This window comes from Scomber scombrus, chromosome 7 (assembly GCF_963691925.1).
Source record: "Scomber scombrus chromosome 7, fScoSco1.1, whole genome shotgun sequence".
NCBI lineage: Eukaryota > Metazoa > Chordata > Actinopteri > Scombriformes > Scombridae > Scomber > Scomber scombrus.
This window is the reverse complement of record NC_084976.1, coordinates 13742414-13762247: the sequence shown is the minus strand read 5'-3', so window position 1 is coordinate 13762247 and position 19834 is coordinate 13742414. Positions and strand designations below refer to the sequence as shown.

General features: G+C 42.9%; 1 protein-coding gene across 3 annotated transcripts; it reads right to left on the bottom strand.

Annotated features, from left to right (window-relative positions):
* Nucleotides 1-584: 584 nt before the first annotated feature.
* wdtc1 (WD and tetratricopeptide repeats 1) lies at nucleotides 585-19803 on the bottom strand. 3 transcript variants are annotated; one of them, XM_062422515.1, is made up of 16 exons: nucleotides 19663-19803; nucleotides 7402-7541; nucleotides 7100-7183; nucleotides 6968-7014; nucleotides 6740-6851; nucleotides 5922-6109; nucleotides 5636-5818; nucleotides 5390-5484; nucleotides 5144-5259; nucleotides 4967-5042; nucleotides 4760-4856; nucleotides 4473-4643; nucleotides 4125-4360; nucleotides 3746-3914; nucleotides 2845-3037; nucleotides 585-2120 (listed from the first exon to the last, which is right to left on the bottom strand). In XM_062422515.1, the coding sequence occupies exons 2-16, from the start codon at nucleotides 7465-7467 to the stop codon at nucleotides 1923-1925; spliced, it is 2031 nt and encodes a 676-aa protein (XP_062278499.1). In that variant the 5' UTR covers nucleotides 7468-7541; nucleotides 19663-19803; the 3' UTR covers nucleotides 585-1922. The 3 variants fall into 3 exon arrangements, with proteins under 3 accessions (XP_062278499.1, XP_062278498.1, XP_062278500.1); XM_062422514.1 differs by lacking the exon at nucleotides 19663-19803 and adding an exon at nucleotides 8066-8188; XM_062422516.1 differs by lacking the exon at nucleotides 19663-19803 and adding an exon at nucleotides 8066-8188 and having other exon boundaries at nucleotides 3746-3911.
* Nucleotides 19804-19834: the final 31 nt, after the last annotated feature.

Here is a 19834-nt window from a genome sequence, read left to right as displayed (position 1 = left end):
TTTTAAATGTTTTTTAGAAAAGAAAAAACAATATTTATTATTTGCATCTATTGTATTTTTTACCCCCTTTTCTTTTTTGCTTCTGCACTGTCACTTCTGAGCGTTTTCAAGGGACAGACCAAGCCATTAGTACATCACATATTTATTAACAATGAAATGTACAAAAACGTCTCACTCATATTAAAATAAAATTGTGATAGTGGCTACATTTGAGCACATACACATCAGACATTACCACCTGAAAATGGTGTATTATGTCAGCCTGTTTGACGTTTGAGTTTAATTTTGGACCAACACTCAGAGGCTCAGCCAGCTGTGAATTTCCATCACTTTACCTCCACTAAAGCTGGGTCACCTCATTATTGTACAGTATATCACATACTGTGCACACATTTGTTGCCTAATAGCCAGCAATTGATGAATGAGCAGGATACCTGAAAGTTCTTACTATACGGTTCATACATCTTATCAACCTAGTTAGTATTGCAGCAGCAGTACTGCTGTATTTGTTAAACACTAAAAGGACAAACAATTCATCATAATGTTAGCAATGATGGAACAAAAGCAAGAGAACACAGACAAGAAGGTGTTCAATAATTTTATTCTTTAATTTGTCTGCAACAAAGGTTATTACAGGATTCCTTAAAGAAAAACAGAGTATCTCAAATTCATGAACTAAGTAAAACATATGGAAGCCTAGTGTTGCATGTTGTTATTCTTGAACATTTACCCTTTTCCGGGGCAAACAAGCAGTTCTCTGAGCAACAAATGGGATGGCTCTGTGTCCTTTTTGCCCACAACTATGGTCAGAGAAGCCTCATGCAAGCAGGACTGAACACCTGACTGGAGCAGAGGACTAGTGCTAGAGCCACGCAGCTAGTAGGCAGGAACCCTATCGCCACCAAATACTTAGTGCCCAGTTGTCATACACCACAAATTAGCATCTGTGTCCAACTCAAACCCAACAAAAGTTTCACACTGACATGTCACACCAAATTGAATTTGCAATCAAGGGGTCTTCATTAAAAACAAAAAACTGAAGTAGACACATTTTCACTTGTCGATGCCATGTTGATCTTATCAACGAACTATTGTAGTAAAATCTCCCTCTAAACTTAAAGGAGTATATTGTGCCTAAATTATGTTTCAATGAAACATAGAAAACAAACATTAATCCTTGGCCATTGAAATCATAGATGACAACCTTTGGCAGAAGAAAACACTAAGTTTATAAACACATTTCACTGGAGCAACACTTTCACAAATCGGACAGTGACGATTCATTATAGGCTTCCTGTGACCAAAACTCCAACAGAAAATAGATCTATTCTAATTCAGAATCAATGACTTGGGTGTGCGGCCTTTCTGAGATGAGCGGGCACTGTGACTCTTCGCTCCAGCTGTAGGGCAGACAGGAGATGCAACAAAGCACCGTCTTCTGGTTTGTGATCAGATCTTATCCTCCATGGAGGACACTGTGACTATGTGGCCACACTGACCTGAAAATAGGTCAACTGGCTGCCTGTCCCTCGACGTGTTTGTGTGTCTCTCCAACATAAACCTGAGGAGGGATAAGTGCTGAACTCCTCCATCTTCTTCTTCATGAGAAACTGGGGAGTGACGTGGAAGGTGCTCTCCTCAAAAGGTGTCCCCCTGCCACCACAGGGTGGAGACAGAGGCTGAGGTGTTGTTGGTGCTTTGAAGGGGCGAGATGGGTGTCTTCTTCACCCTAATGAATTCCTCTCCCCAAAGTGGTCTCCACCTGTCCTGTATTAGGACAGGGGAGGGCAATGCATAGTGCAGAGATGTGACATGACATTCACTCAATGTTTCTGTCAGATAGGGGGGGATTAAGATTCAAACTGGAGCTGGGAGAGTTTTTTGCTTCCTACATCCATTCTACAGAATGGCTTACAGCTTCTTTAGCTTGGTCGACACTGTACTTGTCCCTCTGAGCTGTCCTCGTCGTCTGACCCTTCTGGTCCGACGCCACGCAAGCCTGTGATGCGATAGCCCATGTTGAGCAGCATTACCTCCAGTGGATCAGCGTTCATACGTCGCTGGTTGGCCTGAGCAGCACCCTCCATGTCCTCTACCACGCGTCCATTCTCGTTCTCCGTCTGACCGAAAACAGAGGAAAAAGGTAATGGCAGCAGAGTGATACACAGTCACTTGTGGTGGTAAGTTCTGTTTAGATTTTAATATCACAACCTGTACATTAATTATTGGTGCACTCAGGTGTTCTTTATTGATTTGTAGATCATGAAATATCACATGACCACAACATCTTTTCCAGGTATAACAGGTGGTCATCAGTCACTGGTAAATGTCAGAAAAAACTGAAAAGACTGTTCAAATGACCACATAACTAAACCAATGCTGTCTACACTAGTTAACAGACTGATGATGAGCAATTAGGTAAAAAGCCACCAGTAACCAGAGGCATTGTGCCCCCTTAAATACGATTGGATGGCTTTAAAATTATTAAATTATATTTTACATTAAGAGTTTGTAATTAGTTTTGATAGTATAGCATATAAACAAAAGTTGCGCTCTTGTATATGAAATCATGTAGAATTGTTGCAAATTACAGTGTGAGGTATGAATAATAAATCTCAGCTCACACCATAAAACAGTATAACTTGAATGAATTTATAAATGACTTAAAGCTTCAGAATTTCACCATTTAAAGCATCAGCAGTTTTAACTACAACCTTTAACATTACTGTTACCTTGTTGTTTTTTGCCATTATTAGTAGCTAACTTATTGGTTTTGTCAAAACACATTTGCAGCACATTTTAAAACTGCTAAAGTTTTAAAAAACAAACATATCAGTCGTTCACCTCTGGTCTGGGGTTCCACAATCGGACCACGGGGTCGATACCGCTGGTAGCCAGGAAGCAGTAGCTGGGGTGTGGCTGCAGGCAGTTGACTATAGACTCGTCTCCCTGCAGGATCCTCACCAGATTGGTTGTCTCCTTTTCCCAGATAAAGAAAGAGCCGTCGTCTGAGCCGCTCACTATGTACTGGCCTTTGCTGTGGAGACGAGATAACTATTCAGACCTGCCTGCCAAGACACGTACCTGAAACATGTTGTATGTACTGGGAGTCACTAAACTGTGCAACTGTTTTAATTAAGTCTTTAATTAAACTACTTCGTATAACGCTTGGTCAGTTCAACACTCAACGAGTCATTCTCATACACAGTGCTGAGTGTTAACTCATAAGCTCTGTTACACTGTGCGTACTATATTTAAATTGAATCTCATTTGTATCTCAAGTAATTTTGTGTGGCCTGCATAAGCCGATACACATTTTGAGCAAACATTCAATTCTACATCACAAAGACAAAGCATTTCTTATTCAATTAATTAATCATATTGGAAAAACTGAAATATTCAAATGTCATGATTAAATGTAATCAGACTTCATAATTTCATAGAAGTTTTCCCGTTATCTGCCTGTTACTAAACATATTGTGTTTGAGTGATAAAACAAACTGTTGCTGTTTTGAATATTCATATCCTATTGAAATGGGGAGACCCACATTTTTTTGTTAATAATTTAAGTTGGTATACACACATCTGCCCTTTCACAAAACATTGTAGATAGACCACAGTCAACATTTATGAATGCTTTACGCTGCAGGTTTTTGCTCTACTGCCTCCAGTGTGCATTAGTTTTTCTCTGTCTCTGGCTGCCCCCTAGTGGAGCATCAGCAGACCAGACGTGAGATTTACAGACCTCCCAAAGAAGTTGGCCTCTTTGATGTCTGTGGTGGTGTTGCAGTGACCGCAGTATCTGTGCTTGTAGTCAAAGCTACGTTCTCGCAGCACCAGCTCATCTTCAGGGATGGACTCCTTCCGACTGAACGAATGGAACCTAATCGAACTGTTGGCCTTCTTATCTTCTGCTAGTGAGGAAAGAAATCATAATCAGGGAGTCACTCATAGGTATTTACAAATAAACTAAAGTTTCCATTTACACTTCCACCTTTGAATACAAACCATGTAAATATCCCACAAAAAAAGGATGGTGGCAATGTGTTATCCAAATTTATTTCAAGAACCAACTGTGTATATACTTGTTTAAAAAATGATGGCACTGTTTCACTCTTTCCTACCTGATTCTGTCTTGGAGAAGAGAGCAGCCTTGATATCTTTATCCAAGGCATCACAGGCGCTACTGTGCGCCTGCTCCGGAAACTTTCCTTTGAAATCATCCAGACACTCCAGAGCTTCAGACACATACTTGAGCTCAAACAGACACCGTGCCAGCCTGAAATGAGCCTTCAGGTGGCCGGGGTTTAGAGTTAGAGCCTTCAGACAGTCCCTGAGGGCATCATAATGGTCTCCATCCCTATGAATCACAGACATAAGCATAAACACTTGATAACTGCTCTCATACTCTTCAGGAGAAGAAAAAGAATCATCACTGCAGTGTCAGAGCTTTATGATACAATGAGACCTACCACTTGCGTTTCATGTAGGCTGCAGCCCGGTTCCCGTAGAGCATGGCATTACAGCTGGCCTGATGAATGCCTAAACTGTACAGCTGTATAGCCTGCGTCCACTGCTGCCGCGCAAACGCATCATTAGCTTGTTGCTTTATCTTCTCCAAGTTAGGAGGGAGCTCAGTGGAACTGCAACAAAGAGAGCAGATGAAAGAGCAGATATTTTAGTGTGTGCACATTTATAAACCTTTATACAGTCAATCCGTGTGTAAGAGCAATCACAGACAGGATGAAAAGACACTTACCTTGATCGCATCTTGCTTTCAGCAAATCGAATATGGTTGGTTGGCAAATGAATTCCATTGGAGATGCCATTGGTTGTCTTTCCATTCTGCACATCTCCTGGAGAGACAAAATGTCCAAAAATGCTATCACATCTATACATGACATACATTATGTACCTCACTGACGCTACTTAAGATATTTCCAGAGTAAACATGCCACAGACCTACCTGTTGATGACTGGCACTTTTTCGGAAGTAAGAAGGTGTATGGCCTTTGTTTAAATGTCAAGTCAAACAGGTACACCTAAAACACCACAAAATGAACAAACAGAGCAAACATTTCAACAGTGAACCAGAAATTAAGAGCTTGTCTCACTGCTCGTTGTTTGCTCAGAGACGCATTACCTGTTCCCCACCCATGTTGACGAGTAGCTCAGTGCCATCAGGACTGAAAGTGACGTAGGTGGCCACCAGGACCCTCAAGCGGTTATTGTAGTCTGGGAGTTTCACTGGTAGGTGACCTGAAGCAAACAAACAGAGGGACAGATTTTTTTTGTCAACTGCACATTTGTTGATGTCTTTACTATATAATTTGAACACAAATGTGCCCATTAAAAAATTTGATAAAAAATCAATTCAGCCATTATGCACCTGCAACATAATACTGGCCAGCTCCGTCTGGGATAGGCTTCTGTCTTTCACAGAAAGTGTGCACAGCTGCTGATGTGCTTTGACTCGTAGATTTCCTGTGCAAGGAAAGAAAAATGTGTTTAAACCACAAGTTGTGAATGTGTACATCAATCCCTGGAGTGGAGAATGACTTACATGTGATTAGTTTTTGAATAATCATGATTATAGACTGAAATTTTCATGTGGAAACAGGAAGCCATAACCAACCTGTAGTTGTGAATCATCCGAATATCATAGAGACGTACAAAAGGACCATTGGCCCCAACTGCCATGTAGTTGTTGTCCCGTGGATTGACAGCGAGACACTTGGCCTCAACCAGCTGACCACAGAACTCTGTCAGGTCGATGAGCACGTCAGAGCGTTTACTGTTCTCCCGTAAGTCATATTGTCTGTACAAGCGAGAAAAAAGTGAGCTTAATAACCGTGGAAAATCAGATAGATTGAAAATCTTTGTGTAACATAACATTGTATAAATTATTCCCGGGCTCTAACCTGATGATGCCATCCTCTGCAGCGCTCCAGAAGGTGTTGGGCCACATGGGTGCTGTGGCAATGCGTTTTACTCTGTTGGTGTGATCAGAAAACATATGGATGGTTTCCTTTGCCGTCAGGTCATGCACATGGACCTTTGTGTCGGCTGCACCTGTAATCAAAATTCTGTCACCGGAGTGAGGGAGGAACTGTACGAAGAAACAAACACACCAGAGTGAATTGATGAGTACAGACACAATGTCTTGTGATTAACTTATTTTTTCAAAGACATACTAATTCAATTTTTGCAAATCCCTACAGATTAAGACATTGCTAATATGTTTACATGGGTATCTTATAGGACGAGCTTTTACATTTCGCTCCCATCTTAGTCAAGCGTTCTATTGTTGAACAGTGCTATAATCGGGGGGTATTTTGTGCGTTAACTGTGATAAAAATGTGTAAAAGATGTTTTTTCACCAAATGACAAGCCACAAAATAAATAGTCAACAGTGCCACCTAATGTACAGGAAGTGAACTTGTAACATACAAAGCACTTCTTAATATCTAAACAATGATCCAGGCAGAGCAAAGTGTCACATCAGTAGAGCATGTTTTGCATACTGTAAGTCATCCTGAATTTGAATAATTGTTTGTGATGCAAAATGTAGTGAAATTATAATAGTGAATCCAATTCAGATTGACATGCAACAATTAGGAGAATTATTTTTATGTACGCTGCACCTAATTCTCATCGCTTCCTTAAATCACATTATAACTGACCATTTCAGCCACCTGCTGCCATTCACTGCCTCCCTCTTCCAATCAGATCTGCTTACCTTTACAGAGAATATGTTTGCTGCATGGCCTGTGTGCATAGTAGTAAGCTTCTTGTGTCTGAATGGATCCCAGACGATGGCATGTTGATCATCTGAACCCGAGGCCAGGAGACTGAAATAAGAAAAAAATCACCAATACAAGTTATACGCGTACATAAAACAGATAGTAAAATCAGGTCTGACACTATAATTGTTCATATGGTAAAAGTTTAGGTTTTGAAGACTTACTCTCCGCTTTCATTCCACTCCAAACAGTTCACACAGCCAGTGTGGCCCTGTCGAAACACACAGTATAAACTGTCAGAAGAGAATATAATGTGCAAGTATTGCACACAGGCATATACACACTTAGTCACTGACCTGAAGCTCAGCCTCCAGTCCAAGTCTCTTGATGAAGGGGTCAGTCACATGGTAGGACTTTTGGAAGCCTGATGCCCTCTTGTCCTACAGACATGAATCAAAGCCTTCATCATCTCGTCACCAGTTCTTGTGGTTTTCAAGCAGTTTATATCTTCCACATTTTGTATTTTTTGTGTTACTTTCTCATTTACTTGTATAATCTCTGAATGAGAGCCCAGCAACTATGCCAGATCATTTCTATGTGTGAGAAGCTCTTTGTGTCCAGCTCAGCTCAGAGGATGTTGTAGCATTGCTTTACTCACCCTGATCTGCCTGTGCAGGATATCTCGGGTGATGTTGACGGTAGTCATGGCCTCACCACAAAACATAAATTAGGATCTGGGCAGAATGATCCAGGGGTCAGGTCGCAGAAGACATTTACTCTGTATGTCTTGAGAATCAGCTGTGAAGCAGTTAAAGACATGAAGTCAAGAATAGATAATACAGACTCGTCATAAGGCAATGACTTTACGATGATTTAATATCAGCTACAGATCAAAGTGATCAGCTGGCATTTGAACGAATTATTCATTAAAATGTGTTTAAAATCAACCAAGATACATGCATGTTAGCTGACGTGAAGACTGTACTCAGCCCAGAGCAAAAGACAGTGAAGCTCTCGTCAACCAACACAAACAAGACGAGTTTATTAGCTAACCAGCAGCTAATGCTAGCTAATGCATCGCTGACAGTTTTTAAATCAAATTTCCCGCAAGACAGTATCAACTATTTAAACGCTAAAGAGCTGTTAGTCTGCTGGAATCGTTAGCCAGCTATACATCAGGCCTTTAAGAGAGCTGTCGTTAATCAAGTACTGGCGTTAGCGTATTTGCGTTACCTTGCTAGCTAAACAACACGTCCACTTTATGTAAACGTCAACATTTGCAACAATTGAATCACAATGTACGACTACGAATGAAGTCTCACCGCGTCCCTTGAGCTTAAACGGCTCCTGTCAAGAAATGTCCATTTAACAAACGTGATAAATCGCACTCTGTGTGAGTTTGTTGACAGGATTCTCGCTAATACCTTCTCTGACTTGAACGCAACCCTCCTCCCACTGTGCGCTGTGAACGCACCACGCAACTCTCTTCCTCTAAAACAGAACTACACTTCCGGTCTTATTTTATTCAGAATAAAATTATATTTACAAATGTACAGCTAAAATATCAAAAAGCTTACAGTCTTTTACTTTAGTTGAATGTTTGAGCTTCACTGTGCAGCATGATGTATGTGCAGAGTTTGCAGAGGTGGAAAGTAAGTATATTTAAGTACTGCACTTGTACAATTGTGAGGTACTTATAGTTTACTTTGGTATTTCTATTTGATGCTACTTTATACTTCCACTGCACTACGTTTCAGAGGGAAATATTGTACTTTCTACTACACTACATTTATTTGACAGCTTTAGTTACGTTTCAGAAAAAAGATTTGACACAATCGATAATACAAGAAGCTTTTAAAATACAACACATTGTTTAAGATGAAGCCAGTGGTTTCCAACTTTTTTGGGTTTTGACGTTTTACAAAAAGCAGTGTGTGGTCAGATCACATTTCAGATGTCTATGAGTTGGTAACAGCTCCACCAAATAACGATTTTCCCCTCTAAACATCTTATTTCAATAAATGCTCAAATTATCCAATATTTCAGCAAAAAAACAAAGATTAGAGAAAAATTTCCACCTTGTGACCTGAGAGATCTGCTGGGGTGTTATACTGGTACCACATCTGATATGTTCTGTGGATCCAGACCATTAATTTGTAAACTAAGAGCAGGATTTTGAACTGTATTCTAAAAATAACAGCCAGTGAAGGTTTTAGAGGACTGTGGAGGAGTTGTGTGGTCGGATTTTTTGTTGTTGTCAATAGATGTTCTGGATGCTCTGGATAGTAGATAGTTTTATTGTAAAGTCAATAGAAAAGTAAGAGTCAGTTGTATGTATTGGTGACAGAGAACGTGATGGAAGAAATGCTTGCAATGCAGCAAGCAGCCAGGCCAACAGGAGATGTAGATCAAATGCCCGACCACACTTCAGGGGCAGCTTAAGGACATAAAGATGAATTGAATGGGCCGAGCTAGAGTAAAACACAAGACCATAGTATCTGTGTTTACTTGTACAGATAGGGAATTGTATTGAATTGGTAGATAAGATCATAAGAATGTGCAGAAGTCATCTAATGAGGCAGTCAGGTGACATTTATTAACAACCGTGGAGGTAAAGAGCATTGAACACACATCTTTAGCAATGTACTGCACACTGGTTGTTGGGGGCAAAATTGGAGGATGACATGCATATTATTTTATTATTACTACTTTGCATTACTTTGAAAATAATGTTTTTGTGTATCTCAGAATAAGATCATGACAATTTTGAACAAAGAACACCAAAAAACAACAAATGGGGGGAAAAATGACATAAATTCTTTTAAACTGTTTGTAGCGACTACTTTTCCAAAAAGGCCGCTGAGAGACTTAGTAGGCTCTTATCTGTGACACGTCCACAAAATGATACTAAAGTCCAGATGATGTTTTTACTGCAGTTTATTTGAATCAAAAATCAAAAAGGTACTGACAAGCAGCTGTTCCACAAACCTAAAAATCCTGATGTGATCCGACTGTAAGAATAAAGTGATGAAAACCGATGGTGATGATGATGACAATGGTGACGGTCAACAGAAAATATCGGAACTCTACTAATTCCCTTTGTCCAAATCTCCCGCCACCAACCAAGTGAACAGGTAAAATAAGGGGAAACCACACCCATGTGTCAATCACTGCATGTGACGCAATACGTGCAACTGAAGCAAATATAAACAAAAACAAAACATATTTTGGCTCCTACAATACCGGCCCCTAATTATTATGTCTCAAACAATAATAATTACACAATTATAAAGGATAATCACACACAAGCATATTCCAACATTACGGAGAGTCTATTTTGTAGATCTTTCTTCATAACGATGCCAGAAGTTAGTGAGCACACAGTCTTGGAAAAGAGTGATCTAATTGGAGAGGACGCTGGTGCTGCTCTGTTCGCCGCTTCTCCACCCGCGATTTTCTTAAATGTATTAGTCTTTTAAACTCTTCTACTAGTTCTCCTTGTGTCTACTTTCCTCCTACTTTCAACCCCTTCTGTTCGACACCTTTCTGGACCTTGGATCTGACTACAATCTCCCCCTCTACCCGTGAAGTAGGCATCCTACCTGCTTGGATCTCCTGCTGTCAACATTGCCCTCCGGGAAACAAAAACTCTGCGGGCCTAACCACCTCCGTCCCCGTCGGGTTGCCGACCTCCGTCACTCCGGTTGCATTTGCTTCTGTCGTCCTGTCATGGTTTGGATTGTCCTCGCTTCCCTCTCTGTTCTCCATCTGAGTTGGCTGACGTTACTAGCCAGCGAGCTCGCGGCTAGCTGCCGACTAGTGCTGGCATCGCACGTCTAGCTGTTAACGCTACTAGCAGTGTCAGCAGGACCAACGACAGCATGGTGCTAAAATACCGGCATCCCATCTCCGAACTTCTCCAACTACACTCTTCACCAACCACTCCTCCCGGGCACGTTGCATCCAACAGCATCAATGAACTTGGACTTCCCTGTCGGCCACGATATGTCCATAGAGGCAGCCGGAGAAAGTTTGTTTACTCCGGCTCAGGGAATTCAATTCCTTCTCTGTGGGCCAATCGGCACCCTCCAAAGAGTCGTGTCTTTGGAGGGTGCCGATTGGCCCACAGAGAAGGACCACCATAACAATCACAACGTGCGCACTGTTTACCTCACTCCTCTACCCAGAGCTCCTCAACCCATCACCAATAGAAACCCATCTCATCTGAAATTTGCTCTTCTCAACACCCGTTCACTTAATAAAAAAGGACTTCTCCTCAGTGAATTTATTTCTGACTCAGCACTGGATTTTCTCTGTCTCACCGAAACCTAGCAAAAACCCATGGACTATTTTTCACTTAATCAAGCCACACCCCCTGGATACTCCTACATTGACAAACCTCGTCTGGATGGTCGAACTGGAGGTGGAATTGCCATCATTCATCGCCATGACATCAAAACCAGTGCAACATCCATCCCAACCCCTTCATCATTCGAATCCCTTTCTTTTAAACTATCTGGTCCCAAGCCCCTGGTCATTGCAGTCATTTACCGTCCCCCCAAGCCCGACCCTGCCTTTCCCTCTGATTTATCTGCATTCCTTACCCAGCTCTGTGCTATATCTCCATCTGTTCTCCTCCTGGGCGACTTCAACACTCATGTTGACTCCTCTGACTGCAAACCAGCAACCGAACTTCTGGAAATCCTCTCATTCTTCAACATCACCCAGCACGTTGATTTTCCAACCCATCACAAAGGCCACACCCTGGATCTGGTCTGTTCCACTGGAGTCACCATCAGTCACCTGGCCAGTAACAACCTTCACATCTCCGATCATCTGGCCATCACTTTCCAAACTCACACTCCCTCCCCCCACGAGAAGCAAAAACGCACCATCACCTTCCGCAACCTTAAGTCCATCAACCCATCCTCTCTCTCCACATGTCTTTCTGAGTCCATCTCAAAACTCACCATCACCCACAACAACTCCCCCGACAACCTGGTCAACTGCTACAACTCATCACTTTCATCCTGCCTTGACCAGCTTGCACCCGTTCAGTCTAAACTGGTCTCATTCACCCACTCTGCCCCATGGTACACTGATGAACTCCACCATCTCAAATCCAAACGACGCCAACTGGAACGGCTTGCCTCAAAAACGGGTCTTACTGTTCACCAGGAAATGTATAAACAACATCTACAGCTCTACAAAGACACCCTGAACTCTACCCGCTCCTCCTACTACTCTGAAATCATCCAGTCTGGCAGCAGCAATCCAAGGACCCTCTTCACCACCATTAACACACTCCTCAAACCAATGGACACCATCTCACACTCCTTCTCAGTTGAGAAATGCAATAACTTCCTATCCTTCTTCAGTGACAAAATCAGCACAATCCACAGCCAGTTGACCACCTACCCCGCTCCATGTCCCGAACCTGGGCCCCCCCTAACCACTGGTAAATCCTTCTCCACCTTTGCTACCATCACCTCCTCTGATCTCTCCTCCACAGTCTCAACCATGAAACCATCAACCTGCAACCTTGACCCGCTTCCCACCGCACTTCTAAAGGCCTGTCTCCCTGCTCTCACCACCCTCATCACAACCACTGTAAACTCTCTCTTTCCTCTGGCCATGTCCCCTCCTCCCTAAAGCTTGCATCAGTCACCCCCGTACTAAAGAAACCCGGCCTTGATCCTGATTCCCCTAACAACTATCGCCCCATTTCCAATCTGCCTTTTCTATCAAAAATCCTCGAACGTGTTGTTGCCAAACAACTCATCACCTACCTAGACTCAAACGACCTCTTCGAACTCTTCCAATCTGGTTTCCGCTCTAAACACAGTACAGAAACTGCCCTCCTCAAAGTGACAAATGACCTTCTGCTATCCTCTGACACTGGCTCCCTCAACATCCTCATCCTCCTTGACCTCAGTGCTGCCTTTGACACGATCCACCACTCCATTCTCATCTCCCGTCTTCAATCCACCCTCGGCATCACTGGCACCGTCCTCTCCTGGCTCAGATCCTATCTCTCCGACAGACACCAATTCATTGCCATCAACAACTGCCAATCAGCCACGGTGTCCCCCAGGGCTCTGTGCTTGGTCCACTCCTCTTCATTCTATACATGCTTCCACTTGGTCAGATCCTCCGTCACCATGGTCTCCAGTTCCACTGCTACGCCGATGACACACAGCTTTACCTCCCCTCCAAAACCATCACTGCCTCCACCCTCTCAACCCTCTCCAACTGTCTGACTGCCATTAAGACCTGGATGCAAAATAACTTCCTCAAACTCAACTCCAACAAATCCGAAGTCCTCATCATTGGTCCTGACTCCCTCACCCACTCCACTCAGAACTTCTCCCTCAACATTGACGGCTCCACCATCACCCCCTCCACCAAAATCCGTAACCTTGGAGTTATCCTGGATCCCACTCTCTCCTTCCTCCCCCATGTCAACCATATCACCACCAAACCGCCTTTTTCCACCTCCGAAACATCGCCCGCCTCCGCCCCAACCTGTCTACTACCGCTGCTGAGACACTCATTCATGCTTTCATTACATCAAGGCTCGATTACTGCAACAGTCTTCTCTACGGCACCACCACCAAAGTCCTCAATAAACTCCAATACGTCCAGAACTCTGCTGCACGCCTCCTCACCGGTACCTGCTCCAGAGAACACATCACACCTGTCCTCCGTGAACTTCACTGGCTTCCAATCAAACACAGAATCAACTTTAAAATCCTCCTCACCACCTACAAGGCCCTCAACAACTTAGCACCCCCCTACCTTGCTGACCTCCTTCATCACCACGCCCCCTCCCGATCCCTCAGGTCCGTCTCTGCCAACCTGCTACAAGTCCCCCGGACTAAGTGCCGGACCTGGGGTGATCGGGCCTTCTCTGTTGCTGCCCCCACCCTATGGAATTCACTCCCCCCTCACATCAAAATCTCCCCAACCCTCTCCTCTTTCAAATCTGCACTAAAAACACACCTTTTCTTACTAGCCTTCAACTCCTAGCTCCCACTGGACTCGTCATGTTTTTAACCTTTGTTTTTGTCTTCTTTTGTTTGTTTGTTTTTTAACCTTTTATAACTTATAAACATTTGTTTCATAGCTTTAAATAGGGAAATAGGGAAATTGTAAAGCGTCTTTGAGCACCGCATAAAGCGCTATATAAGTTTGATTTATTATTATTATTATTATTACCATCACTCTAAATCTGAAGTAAAGTCTGCAGTCTGTGTACTGTAGTGTGTGCAAGGGGCAAGGGGCAAAGTCCAAAAAACAACTAAATAAAGTCAGTTTGGGCATGCCAAAGTTCCTCTGCCTCCAGTAGAAGGCAGACTTTGGTGATTGGCCTGTTCAGAAAGCCGGTCTTGGTCTTTATCCGAACATGACGAACAAGTCCTTGTTTGTCCAGTATGGTTTCTTCAATCTTTCCAGTTATCCAGGAGTTCCGAGGTGCTGAATCATCCACAATGATCACAATGTCTCCTGGTGTAAAGTTGCGTCTGATATTAGACCACTTCTGTCGTTCCTGCAGTTGTGGAAGATATTCTTTAATCCATCTTCTCCAAAACAGATCTGACATATATTGAATTTGTCTCCACCTGCGGCGAGCGTATATGTCTTCCTTCTCAAACTGTCCAGGTGGAAGTGAAGGCATACTTTTAAGAAGCAGAAGGTGGTTTGGGGTAAGTGCTTCAAGGTCATTTGGGTCTGTGGAAGCCTTGGTGATAGGACGACTATTTAGGATTGCCTCAGTTTCACATAAAACTGTGTGAAGACCCTCCTCATCAAGACTTTGCACATTTAAGGTGGAGTTAAGAACCTTTCGCACTGATTTAATTAGTCTTTCCCATACACCTCCATGGTGTGAGCCAGGAGGGGGATTGTAAATCCAGTTGATTCCCTTTTGAAGCAGTATATTATGAATCTGACTTTGATTCCAGCTTTCAATTGCTTCCTTCAATTCACGCTGAGCTCCCACAAAATTGGTGCCATTGTCAGATCGTATTTCTTTTACTTGACCACGTCTGGCTGTAAAGCGCCGGAGGGCATTAATGAAAGAGTCTGTGTCAAGCGATGATGCCACTTCGATGTGAACAGCTCTTACAGCCAAGCATGTAAAAATGACACCATAGCGCTTCACAATACTCCTTCCACGCTTCACTCCGAAGGGTCCAAAATAATCCACTCCAACATATGTAAAAGGAGGTTCATCAGGAGAGACTCTATCCAGGGGCAAGTCTGCCATCTGCTGTTGTCCAGGTGTAGCATTCATGCGCCGACAAACAACACATTTTGAAAGAATTTTTCTGATCAACACAGTGGCGCCAGGAATCCAGTATTTTTGGCGTAGTCTGGATAACATATGGTTGCGACCACCATGACCCACCTCTTCATGAACATGACGAAGTATTAGATCAGAAATGTGGAAATCTTTAGCCAGTATGACAGGGTGTTTCATCTCTTCTGGCATTGATGCTCTGCTAAGTCGTCCTCCAACTCTCAACGCATCATTCTCCAGGATGGGGTTGAGTTTATGAATGTTGCTAGTCCGTTTAACATTCATTCCTTTCCTTAGACTTGAGATTTCATCTGTATATCTCCTTTTCTGACAAAAGCAGATTATCTCCATTTCAGCAGCAGCCAGTTCTTCTAATGTGAGATGAGGGTTTTCCTGGGTTTTGAGATTTCTAGTCTCCTTTTTTTGCAGGTTTTTCTGAGGGATGTTACTTGGTTGAGCAAGAACACCACTTTCATGTTTCCTCTTTCTGCTAAGATCCAGAAGCAGTCTCTTCACTCTGAGCATCCATGCTACTGCCCTTTTCAAACAAGTCCAGGATGAGAAGTAATGGATGAAGTGTGTTACTGGATCCACCCTTTCAGACATTATCTGAGCAGCATTTACAGTTATGCTCCTGATTTCACTGTCTTTTAATGAGATTTCTTCCAATCCATCAGGATTTTGAGGCCATTCTTCCTGAGGCAGAAGAAGAAACTGAGGCCCAGACAGCCATGTTTGTTTTTTAAGAAAAGATTTGACTTTCAAACCCCGGGAAGCCATGTCTGCTGGATTGCTAGCTGTGTTCACATATCTCCACTGTAGTACGTGTGAGACTTTGTGAATTTCAGCAACTCTGTTGGCCACAAACGTGCGGAATCTTGTTGTCTTGTTGTTGATGTATTTGAGCACAGAGGTGCTATCAGTCCAAAATATGGAATCTGCTAATTCCATCTGCAGCTCTTTTCTCCACATTGTGTCCATTCTGCTGGCCATAGTAGCAGCAGTCAACTCCATTCGAGGGATAGTGGCTGGCTTTAATGGAGCCACTCTTGCTTTCCCCATCACAAATCCACAATGGGCCTGGCCATGGTTGTTATGCAGTAATAGGTAACTGACAGTTCCATAACCATCCTCACATGCGTCAGCAAAATGATGCAGCTGGGCAGATGTCACTGTTCCAAAGTCTGAGGGTTTGAAGCATCTGTCAACCTTGAACTCTTCCAGGTTATGAAGATCTTGAATCCAACACATCCATTCCTGTATGATCGAGTCAGATACTGTAGTATCCCAACCAATCTTTTTTCTGCACAAATCTTGCAGGATTTTCTTGGCAGTCAGGACTACTGGTGCCAATATTCCAAGGGGATCATATATGGAGCTCACTGTTGAAAGAATCCCCCTTCTTGTGAGAGGTCTGTCTCTCAAGATTATTTTGAACTTGAAAACATCAGACTGTACACACCATTGTACACCCAACACCCTCTCCACAGGGAGATTGTCACAGTCCAAATCCAGATTCTTCATTTCCTTTACTCTCTCTGTTTCAGGTATGGCAGACAACACACGACGGCTGTTACTTATCCACTTGTTAAGCAGAAAGCCTCCCTTGAAACAAAGTGCTCGTAGCTCATGATAAAGATCTATTGCATCCTCTTCTGAAACTACTGCAGAGAGGCAATCATCCACGTAAAAGTCGTTCATAATGGTGTTCACAGCTTGAGGGCTGAATTCCTTCCTATTATCCTCAGCACATCTCCTAAGGGCAAAGTTAGCACAACTTGGAGATGAAGTTGCTCCAAAAAGATGCACCGTCATTCTGTATTCCACCATGTTCTGACTGTACTCTCCATCAGGCCACCAGAGAAACCGCAACAAGTCACGGTCTTCTTTTGAATTTTCTTTGTCATCACTGAGACACTCAGGGAAGTCATTCCTGAACTGTTGCTCCCATAGCTCATCAAGTTTTACAACTGATATCTTGTTGACATTTATTGTTGACTGTTCCTGAGGATCATCATTTTTTCCTCCTAATGGTCCATTAACTGTCCACCCAAGCATGGTTTTGACAGCATAGGGTCCATCTCCCACACTCCGGATAACATCCAGTGGTTCCAGAGCCTTAGGTACATCTGAGCCAATCAGCAACTCTATCCCAGAGTCAATGTCAGGTAAATGAACATTCTTCAGATGGGGCCACTGTTTGATATCCTTTTGATGTGGGATGTTTCCTTTGTGCACAGGCATAGTCTTCTGAGTGTATATGCCTGGAAGATCACAAAAATTGCTGCTCTCCAGTCCAGCAACTTCTAGGCCTGAAACAATGCTTGTTTCAACTACCTTCTTTTGACCCATGGTTCTTAATAGAATACTTGACCTTCTTCCCTGGAGATTAAGCTTAGTCATTAGGCCCACTGTACAAAACGATGCAGTGCTACCTGGGTCAAGAAAGGCATAAGTATACACTGTTGCATTCCCCTTTTTGGCCTTCACTTGCACAGGCACGATTGAAAGTTTAAAGTTATCTTCACCGGCCCAGTAAGACCACTGGTTTGCACAGAAGCTACAGCACTCCTTTTAGCTGTATCCTTTATTTCTGCTTGCTGTTTGTCCATTTCCCTTTTTCTTTGGTGGATATGCAACATCATGGGATGCTTTAAACCACATATGTTGCAGCTGAGTCGCTTTCTGCAGTCTTTGCTTTACAACAAGAGCAGCTACTTCAGCCTCAGCTTTAATGCGTGCAGATGAAGTGCTTGACACTCTTGAGCTTAATCTAGAACAACTTTGTTTGCTCTTCCTGCAGCTTGCAACATTTGACACACTGTCACCTGGTTGTATTTCTTCCTGTATGTCAGATGTTGTCATAATGTTTGACTGGGAGGAGGGAATGTCATGTTGAGTCTCAGTTTGGGGAATTTTCTCCTTTGATTCAACAATTGCTTTCTCAGGTGAGATGGGAGAAATGCCTGTATCTTTAGCAGTTGGTGAATCTGCAGTCACATGACCTGCTTTCAGAGAGTGTCTTTCAGTCTCAAAAAGCCATTGTTTCACATCTTCCATGAAATCTGTGTTGCATTTTGTTATGCGTGTAAACCAGTCACTCTGGGTTTCCTGTTCCTCTTTGGGAAGCAAAACAATAACTGATTTGTGTGTTGCTTTTGCATTTTCATACAGTTGAATCAGTTTCTCCAAGTTGAATTGCACATCCTTTGCATTTTCATCCTTTTTCATGAGTTCTTTTATTTCATGTGTGAGCCCTTTAAGTTTTTTCACAGTTGATTGACGTTCCTTTTGAAGAGTTCCAATTTTGCAAGCCCATGCCTTGGCTGTAAGTGTAACCCACTTGTAGGAAACACATTCAATGACTAGGTTCGGAAAGAGCTCATTTGTCATAGACCTATATAACCAGAATGAACAACACCAAACACCCAGAATTTGCAAAGGTAAACTCTTTAGTGAGTATAATCAAGTAAAGGTTTACAACATTTACATAAACAGTAATATGAAAAATAATAAAGAAAATAAAATGGCGCCTTTCAAATATTAAAGTCTTATTCCCCTTTTAGTTAAGTACCGGTACTGTTTTGTGTTTCAAGATGTTTCTCTGATCAATCCATGTGTGTTGTCCCTTTATGTATCACTGTTGTGTGACAGTCACCAACTGTAGTTAGTAAAACTTCTCTAGGATCTGCGGGAGGCTCGCCATCTATGGATCATCGATTCACTCCATCCAAGCTCTGGATCCCCTTCATATGCAGGGACTTCTATGAAGACCAGGGGTCTCCAAAAAACCTGACCGATGCACTTTCTTCCAATGCTGAGTGTCGTCGGCTCTCAGCTCTCAAGAAGGGAAAAGCGGTTCGTCTGCGTTACCGCTGAATCACAGTGTTAAACGCTTTTGCTCAGTAGACAGCTGTCTGTTCACTGCTGCGGCTAAAGTCACAAGGAAGTGGAAACATGCTGCTTACTAACTTATTTTTTTACAAAATAGGTTGAACGTGCTCGCTAATTGGCTATTCAACGGTTAGCCGCATTTGTTTGGTTAAACCGTGAACCTGAGTGCCGCCTTCAAGTGCGGTTGAAAACCAGTGTTGCATTCATGTGCGACTAGGAAAAAACATGTTACATTCGAGTGCAATTCGGAAAAAACATTAAAGATGTTTTAACACATAAAACAGTAAATTAAACATTAATTTCCTTTTCAGGATAGCTCTACAGTTTAGTTAACTGGGTTTTACACCTGGGTTACATAAGCTTGACCGTCCTCTTCTCCTCCATTTCATCAATCACTTCATCAGACCCACTCATTGTGACATTTTCCAACGTGCACGCTCATCAGAGATACAGTAACACAGCAACACATAAACGCCACTCCAAGTAGATCTCATTCATTATCGCCCAACAGCGTAACCTTGTCCACAATGCGATCTTTAAACTCAGAGCACGGCAGCCACAGTGACAAAAACAGTCCAAACCAGCACAAAACCTCCGCCGATCTCGGCAAATCAAGCGCATGCAACACAAGCCAAAAACAACAGTCCCCAATGGACAAGCGGCAGCACATCCAAACTGTGTTCAAACTTTCAACAAACACACAGAAGGAATCAACAAACATACCCTTTCTGATGGCTGTGATGCGCCGCTGTCAGTAGGTGAGGTTTTTTCCGCCGCAGTCAACTGTGGACTCTTCTCTCCATGCCGGTGAGGCGAAAACAGCAGATCAGCTGATCATCCGTACGTCCATATAGAGTCCAAAACTCTGAGATCCAAGGTGTCCGTAGATGCGGAT